Source organism: Prosopis cineraria, unplaced genomic scaffold (assembly GCF_029017545.1).
Source record: "Prosopis cineraria cultivar Desert tree isolate PC_DT_omini unplaced genomic scaffold, ASM2901754v1 PC12, whole genome shotgun sequence".
NCBI lineage: Eukaryota > Viridiplantae > Streptophyta > Magnoliopsida > Fabales > Fabaceae > Prosopis > Prosopis cineraria.
Window position 1 is genome coordinate 33893510 of NW_026555343.1, and position 8936 is coordinate 33902445.

At 33.4% G+C, this 8936-nt stretch overlaps 1 protein-coding gene across 3 annotated transcripts; it reads right to left on the minus strand.

The window, feature by feature from the left end:
* Positions 1-1366: 1366 nt before the first annotated feature.
* LOC129289575 (receptor-like protein kinase) lies at positions 1367-8329 on the minus strand. Of its 3 annotated transcripts, none has more exons than XM_054926364.1 (5): positions 5730-8329; positions 3977-4309; positions 3327-3406; positions 2128-2638; positions 1367-1950 (listed from the first exon to the last, which is right to left on the minus strand). In XM_054926364.1, exons 1-5 carry the CDS (start codon positions 8158-8160, stop codon positions 1601-1603), a joined length of 3705 nt encoding a protein of 1234 aa, XP_054782339.1. In that variant the 5' UTR covers positions 8161-8329; the 3' UTR covers positions 1367-1600. The 3 variants fall into 3 exon arrangements, with proteins under 3 accessions (XP_054782339.1, XP_054782338.1, XP_054782337.1); XM_054926363.1 differs by having other exon boundaries at positions 2062-2638; positions 5730-8328; XM_054926362.1 differs by having other exon boundaries at positions 2047-2638; positions 5730-8328.
* Between the last annotated feature and the right edge of the window lie 607 nt (positions 8330-8936).

An 8936-nucleotide genomic window follows, 5' to 3' on the forward strand; every position in this document is an offset into this window, starting at 1 on the left:
GCAACTTATTTTGAAATTTTGAAAGAGAACACAAATACTGATATTTAAAGTTGAAAAGTAATAAAAGGCATGTTTGAAGCTGTTTTTGTTTTAATATTCTAAAAATTAGTGTTTTATATAACATATTTTGAGAATAAAAATAGGTATTTTTTTTTTTTTTTAGAACAATAATCTCTAAACACTTAAAAAATGTTTTCATTTTTTTATTTTCTAGAATAATATTTTATTTTTTGTTCAACAAAACACTTTTTAAAAATACGTTATCAAATAAATTTCTTTTTTATTCTAGAAAACGAAAAATTACTTTCAAAATAAGTTGCTAAACAGGTCCAAAGTCATTATTTTAATAGTTATAGGGACTCGCAAGTTTGAATCACAATTTTACAACTTCAAGCTAATAAATTTATAACTTATTTTTAAAATTTTAATTATATATTTAAAAAGATATTTTAGGTAATTCTTTTATAAGTCAAATTTGTCGAAGGAAAAAAAACACATGAAACTTTGTTGATATTATGAAATTAATTAAAATTTAAATTAAATTAATTGATCACTTTAAATTTAGTTGTCATTTTTCCAATTTTCTCAGCAAAGGAAGGAGAAAGGTGATTCTTCATCCAAGGTTCATGCGGACTTTTTGTTTTTAGCGGCCGCAAGTGCTATGAATGCACTTATATTTTTCTTTCAAATTTTTGAACAAAAAAAAAAGTTTTTTGACAAGTGTAGCTCAAGATAACCCTCAAATATCTTTTTTTTTTCCTCTAAAGGGAAAAAACATTATTTTTTATCATTAGGAAGTTTATTTATGATAATTTAGTTCTACATCCGCCTCAATTTACAAAATACTTTTAAATAAAATCATACATTATAATAAAATTCATTAAGTACAATTTACAACATTATTTTTTAAAAACAAAAATACAAACTTCCAAAATATCTTTCATTTAATATTTCATTAGTGAAAAATATTAATAACAAAAAACAATGGGAGAATAATATTGAAAAAGCATAATTAATAAGATTTTATTTTTGTTAAAGTGTATTAAATTTTGAAATATTGATTTTTTTTAAATGTCTTATAAAATGGGAGGAGGGAGTAATTTAAAGCCTAAGTTGAACAAAGTTGTAGCAATGTTGCAGAGCATAGATAACAGAGTATATCCTAAAAGGATTCTTTGAACATCTCCTATCCTAAGAATTCAACAAAAGCACAGGACATTCCTTACCATATGCGTATAAAGTCATAGGTCACAACCAATTTGCAAGACTGAGAACTCAGAATGACATTAAGGGCATGTGGTATGTAGAGATATAACATTCAAGTGATGTTACCACATATCATCAGTAAAAATTTCCGAAGCTATAATTTGAAAGCATGTAATTTGTCAGATTAATCATTAAACAGTATAGGTACACAAATTTGAAACTTTATTTGACATTCTAAATTTGCTTACATGACAAGGAATTGACCATTGCAGTTTCTTTTACAAAATTGAAGGAGTTAATTAGAACATGGAAGCTAGCTGCGCAAGTTACTTCACTGCTTGAGAGAAGAAACAAAGTAAAATCATGTGCCTTACATGGGTGGATCAGCTATGGATTAAGGAGTTGGAACTTGGAAGCTTTCTTTATCTTGTAATTGCTTGGTAACATCTCTCATTGTGGGTCTCATGTGTGGATTCTGCTCTGTGCAACTCAGAGCCAGCAAAAGCAATTTGGTAACTGGTTCAAGTACATCTGAATTCCTCCTAACCTCTTCTGCAAGGCTTGAATCAACAATTTTATGAATGTCTCCTGTTTCCTCCCACAGAGTTCTAACCCAAATTCCTACCTCAGTTCCCTCCATAAATGATAGATCCATTGCCTTCTTTCTGGTTATTAACTGAAGCAACACTACCCCATAACTGTAGACATCAAACTCCCTAGTATTTGCTGTTGTATATGCATTCTCTGCCACGGATTAACGGGAACATGTTATTTTATGTAAGCATTCAGAAATAAAAAAGGAAGAGAATATTCATATTCATAAATGGGTAAAAGATGTACGTGGTGATATATAACCTAGTGTGCCTGAAACAGGTGAAGATGGTGTTGAAGAAGAAGATTGATCCGAAGGCTTGGCAATACCAAAATCAGCTATATGGGGCTCCATATCAGAGTCCAGAAGTATATTTTTTGCTTTGATGTCACAGTGCACTATGGCGGGAAGGCGCACATAGTGGAGATGAGCCAATCCTTCAGCAATTCCAGCAGCTATCCTATAACGGACATTCCACTCCAGGGATGGAGGTGGGTTCGTTTCATGTAAAACATCATGAAGGTTTCCATTTATCATGTAATTGTACAAGATTAGACAATAGTCCTTTGTAAACGAAAAGTCTAGCAATCTGACTATATTTGGGTGCCTAATCTTTCCAAGGATTTTAACTTCTCTAACTATGCTTTGGATCTTCCTTTTGTTCCCAGCAAATGCTACCTTCTTTACTGCATAAACTAGGACTGGACCTAGTGGAACTTTATAAACAACTCCATGAGTTCCTCTGCCGATGATATTCAGATTGTTTGGGTTTGTATTAGCGTCCATCAGTATGTGAAGAATTGGGAAAGAACCTTCACTGGCAGGTATATCGACTTCCTCCTTCGAGATTGGAAATAGTTGCATTAAATTCTTTTAAAATATTGCAATTCAAAATTTAAGGGATGCTTCATGAAGAAGATTAACAAGTAAGAGAGGAGAAAACATCATCTGATATTTAAGGAAAAAGCTTTTACGGAAGCAACTATTATCAAAGATTTTGGGGGGGGGGGGGTGTACAGAGACAGTATTCATAATAGATGAAGAAAAATCTATATGGGTAAAAAGGGATAACAACCAGCACAGGCATCACAATGACCTCACCTCAGACTTTCATGCCCAGCCTATTCATTAGTATCCATATGCTATCAAAGAGGAAAGATGTGTTACATGGGAACTAGGGGATAGGGTCAGTTAAATAATTTGCTAGGAACCCATCTAACTACTGTTAGTATAAACAGGGGAGAGAGATGCAAATCCTGGCATGAAATGAATAGTATTTTGGCATTTAATTTTATGGAGGTTATTGCCATGCATCCAGCTGGTTGGATATAATTATATTCTACATAATTCTCTAACGTTAAAACCCTACTTATCTGAAGAAAAAGCACCAGTTGGAAAATTTTCAAATTATCTACAAGCAATGAAAATGAGATAAATAATGAATACTCAAAGTAGAACTAAAAATTAAAAAATAATACTTAAAAAAGAGAGCTACTTGATGGTAGTCTCGCCCTGCTAATCAAACTACCTCAAAAAATATGGAGGCTGCTGCAGTAGCAAGAGAATTCCCCAAATGAAATGAAGCTCTGTCGTGTTGAACAAAAATTCCTGTATAAATTAGACAACACAGAAGTCTCACGGCCCTTCCGATAACTAGAAATAGCTTACATATCAAACCCTTGTGTTTTATAACCATCTTAGGAGTAATGATTAATGATAGCAGAAAGGAAGCGTGATTATTTTTGTGATTTCCTTGTTTCTTTCAGGACGTGTCATTAGATGGAATTAAGCACTAGCGTAAGATGTGTGGTCAATCAAACAGTACTTCACAGATACTGGATATCCAAAGGGGTTAAGAGAATATAAGGAAGGCGATGTAGAAGAAAACAGGGAGAGAGAAGGCTAACAAGCCAAGAGGTTTTAATCTAACAAATTCTTTTGTGGGAGAATGGCATTTATGATCCTCTTAAGGAAATCTATCGCATTAAGAACGTATCAGATATTATTTTGTAAAAACACGTATATGTTATTGCTAAAAGCTCAACCTTAACTGATAGGCCCTAATTATGACAAATTCTCTTAAGGGGGCTGTAAATGTCATTCTCCCTTCTTTTATTGTAAATATGACTTCATGGAAGTTAATAGCCCTTGTCATTGTCGATTGGACACAAGTCCTACCTGGATCAATGGATGTTTCAAAGAATTCAGCAGCATCTCTCATTTTCAGCCTCTTTCCTGGATTTGTCTCAGTACACATTAAAGCCACCAAAAGTACCTTCATAACTTGCACCATTACATTTAAATCTGAAATCTCCCTTGCAATGCTTGAATCAACAATCTCTTCAAGTTCTCTTGTTCTTTTCCAAATAGATTTAAACCACACTACTAAAGTGGTTTCCTCTTCCATAAATGAGGAATCCAATACTTTCTTCCTTGTTATCAGCTCAAGCAAAAGCACCCCATAACTATATACATCAAGTTCACAGCTCGTAACTCCCAGACATGCTATCTCTGCTAAGATAATGTAAACATGTAAAATTGGATGAAATATTATACTTTTCATATATTTTCAGTTGGTTTATGGGATTAGGGAACCAGTAATTTCCCGATGTGGATGGTGAATTGCTTTCCCTTGACAATTAACCCACAAGCCTTTACTGTTAATTCATCATCTGCATAAATAATGGACCCATTTGTTTTAGCTTATTTTATAAAAAAAAATCACTCATTTTTTGAAAAAAAATCTATTTTGTGATTTTTTAAGATGTTTGTTTAAACTTTTGAAAATAATCAGACTTTGAAAAAAAAAGTATATTTCTGATTATTTTAAGAAGCTATTTTGAGTAGCTTCTGAAATAATATAATGCGGTAGATGAGATAGCATTTTAAAGAGGCAGGATATGTAAAGATATAATAAATTTTTAAAATAATATAATAATAAATTATTTTTATAAAACAAAAAATCAAGGAAGATATCATAAAATTTAAAAATAACCAGCTAATAATCACCTTTTTATTATTATAACCAAACATAAAATATTATCTGCTTTTTATAAAATATCTATAAAATAAATCTGTTTTTATAAAAAGGGCCAATTTGTTTTAGCTTATTTCATGAAAAAATCATTTATTTTTTTTAAAATTATTTTATAAGTTTTTATGATGTTTGTTTAAACTTTTAAAAATAATCAAAATCTGAAAAGAAGTAGATTTCATTCTTTTAAAAAGCTATTTTGAGTAGCTCCTAAAAATAATGTAATGCGATAGATGGAAGAGAGTGTTTTAATGAGGCGAGATACACTAAGATATCATAAAATTTTAAAATAATATAATAATAAATTATTTTTATAAAACAAAAATTAAGAAAGATCTCATAAAATTTAAAAATAACTAACTAATGATTGTTATTTTTATTATTGTATCCAAAGATAAAATAATGTTTGATTTTTATAAAATCTCTACAAAATAAATCTCTTTTTAAAAAATTTATAAACTACATAAAAATTATTTATTTTTTAATCTTAAATAAACGGGTCCAAAATCTCTAAGCTACATAAAAATCACTTACTCCCTCTATTAAAAAATGTAAAGCATTTTTAATCAAACCTCACCCCTCAATAAAGTAATTACCTACTTTCAAACCAACCCTATCTTTTCATATTTACCCCTATTAAATACCCTACAATAAATATAAAATCATTTATCAATTGGAATACTTTTAAAAAAAATGTAATAATTACACCTCAAAAGACTAAAAATGCCTTATATTTTTTAACATATAACTTCTCAAAAAATATTTTATATTTTTGAACGGAGGGAGTATTTTTAAATATTAAACAAACAGGCCCATCATCTTCTAGGGATGAAATCCATTCTAGTTTTATTGAGAGAAAGGAAACTAATCAACCAAGTGCTGAACAATAGCAATTACCTGGTGCCATAAACCCACGAGTACCTAGATGATATGTTGACCGCAAACGTGCCAGAGCAAACTCGTCCAAAGTAATGGAAATACCAAAATCACTAATGCAAGGCTGCATATCAGAATCAAGAAGTATATTCTTTGGTTTGATGTCTCGATGCAATATGGGAGGATCACAGTCATGATGGAGATATGCCAATCCCTTTGTTATTCCAATAGCAATCTTATAGCGAACATTCCAAGCTAAGCATGTTTGTGGATTGCTTTCATGCAAAACATCGTTAAGGCTTCCATTTTCCATGCACCTGCTGATGGTTAGACCATATTCTTCACATATCCAAGAGCCTAAGCATCTTGCTAGATTTTGATGCCTAAAGTTCTTAGTCATTTCAATTTCTCTGACCAAGTTCAATTTCCTCCTATTGCTCCCTGCAAGTTTAACCTTCTTAACAGCAAAAACTCCAACACCAAGTTCAGCTTTATAAACAATCCCATGCCCTCCTTCACCAATTATATATCGATCATGTAGAAAATCTGTAGCATCCATTAGGTCAATAATTCTAAAACCCCCCTCGTGATTTGAAAACAAAGCCTCTTGCTCTTCACAGTTAACATTGACCTCCATGTAAGATATTTGACCAAACTGGCGGATGTAAATGACAAATGATAGGTAAATTACGCTTGACAGGAAAATGATAGATGACCAGCAAATGACAAACACTATTAGTCCAAGTACTACTAAATTCGAATGCTTGTTGCCTTCTTGGTCAGTTGAATTAGTGGCGCATGGCTTCAAATGGCTAGTTTTTATGCAACTCGGGCCATCTGAAGTCGAACAACTAACACAAAGGCCAGGATTGCCAAAGAATGACGATGGATATAAATCCAGTAGTTGAATCGTCCTTTCTGGTAAAGGACCGAAGAATGAGTTGTAAGATATATTGACTTCTGTTAATGAAACAAGTTCACCAAGAATTTGTATGCTCCCTGTCAAACTGTTCAGGGATATATCTAAACTTTCTAGCATTTTCAACTTCCCAACGTCTTGGGGGATCCCAACTGTTAATTTATTAGCGCTCAGATTCAACTCATACAAGTGAACCAATGATCCAATTGATGCAGGAATTGTTCCTTGGATCATATTTCCACCAAGTTGTAGCTCGAGAAGCTGAGCATACTCTGAGAAGAAATATGGGACAAACCCACTGAAATGATTCTCTCTTAAAATCAATCTGTTTATTCTAGTCCAGCTCCTTATGCTTGATGGGAATGAACCATTAAGAAAATTAAATCCTACATCAAATGTAGACATTTGTGTACAGTTTGACAGTTGCAGTGGCAAAATACCTACTAGGTTATTGTGAGCAAGATTTAAAACCTGAAGTTTCACAAGGTTTCCTAGCTCTGAGGGTATAAGACCTATAATGTTATTCGTGGACAACATTAAACCAATAAGATTTGTGCAGTTCCCCAAACTCGATGGAATTACTCCACTGATGTTGTTCTTGCTAATGTCTATGATTATAAGATTCTGATTACCTTCAAATTTAGGAATAGACCCTGAAAGATTATTGTCATTGAGAACTAACCGTGCAAGAGTTGCACACTTTCCCAAATCTTGAGGTATGCCCCCTTGAAGTTGATTAAGACCTAAATACAGCGTGCGCAGTTGCTTTCCAAAACAAAGATTTGGCGGGATGTTACCAGTGAACGTATTATTCATCAAGCTTAGCATCACTAAACTACTATTGATTCCCAAACCTTGAGGAATTGGTCCAAAGAATTGGTTGTCAGACAATGAGATATTTTTCAGATGCTTGAGCTCTGTCAACTCAGAAGACAATTTCCCGGTGAGGTTATTATCATGAACAAGGACATGCTTGACACTCTGAATCTTCCAAATGGTAACTGGAATTTTGCCTGTCAAATGGTTGGAATACAATTCAAGGTCCTCCAGCTGACTTAGTATTCCCAACTTATTTGGAATTGGTCCCTCTAGTTGATTGGAATACAAACGTAACGACTTCAAAGATTTGCAGTTTCCAATTTCTGGAGGCATTTTTCCAGACAATTGATTCTTAGAAAGATCAATATACTCAAGCAGACTACAATTGCCTAACTCTGGGGGTATTGTTCCTGAGAAACCATTTATTGCCAACGAAAGGTTCTGCAAGTGAGTCAACTGTCCAATTTCTGGCCCAAGCTGTCCAAAAATCTGAGATGCAGTGAGGTTTAAGAAGACCACGTTGCTGTAGCGGTCGCATTTTATTCCTATCCAAGAACAAGGGGTAGAATCAGAGGATTTCCAGCTGGACTTCAAAGAAGGAGGCACAGAAGTCCAGTGGTTGAGGAGAGACAATAGAATCAGCCCATCCGAATTCAAGGTAGAAGTGATATAGAATGGATTAGACAAGCATAGGATAAATAATAGGAGCTTCATTAGGAGAAGAAAAGAGTTGACACTGAGATTAAAAAAAATGTTGAAGAAGAACAAAAAGTGCTTACTTTGCTGCAGCTTAGAACCAGTGTACGTAATTGAAAGGTTGTGTACAGCTTAGCGAATTTAAGTCTTACACGAAGATATACGACCTCAAAGTTGTCCATTCGTCGTCATTAAAGCCTACGGAGTTTAGTCATAAAAATCAAAGGAGGTTGGCAATTTAGAACCCAATGTTCAACAAAGATGTTCCGAGTTAGGAAAAAGAGGGGATGCTTTCACATTTGAGTCTTGACTTGTTGACTTGCTTTAGAGCTGGTAATACGGGAGGTCAACCCGCCAAATAATGACAGATTGAGCTGGCAAAGATGAAGCTGTTAAAATATCCCGGTGAGGTTGTCAAGAAAAATTATTTAAAAAAATAACAGTCAAATTATAATTGAATATAAAATTGTTGTGTTTTGGGAGATGGAGAGGGGAAAATTGAAAGAGCCAAATCTCAAGAAGTTTATACTAAAAAAGGTGCACAAGTCAGTACTTCAAGAATGACAGCAGAGTCAACCCAATGGAGCTTAAACCAGAAGCCATGTATAAGCAAGCAGAGAAGCATAGGATCAATAACTGGAATTGCAGTGAGAGTGAAAACAATGTGCTAGCTTAAAGTAAAAGCGGATGGAAATGACATCAATAAGTATTCAAAGGACCAAAAAGTGCTTCTTTTGCTGCAGCTTGAAAGAAGAATAAGCATGTGCAATCTGCAGTGGACGTTGATGGGTGTC

What these genes read in the sequence shown, in the direction of transcription:
- LOC129289575 (XM_054926362.1), bottom strand. Translation starts at nt 8,160, where the DNA reads ATGAAGCTCCTATTATTTATCCTATGCTTGTCTAATCCATTCTATATC. An exon ending in CAGCCTCCATATTTTTTGAG is followed by an intron (nt 2,639 to 3,326) that starts GTAGTTTGATTA and finishes CCAATCTCGAAG; the next exon opens with GAGGAAGTCGATATACCTGC. An exon ending in ACTAGGTTATATATCACCAC is followed by an intron (nt 1,951 to 2,046) that starts GTACATCTTTTA and finishes AATCCGTGGCAG; the next exon opens with AGAATGCATATACAACAGCA.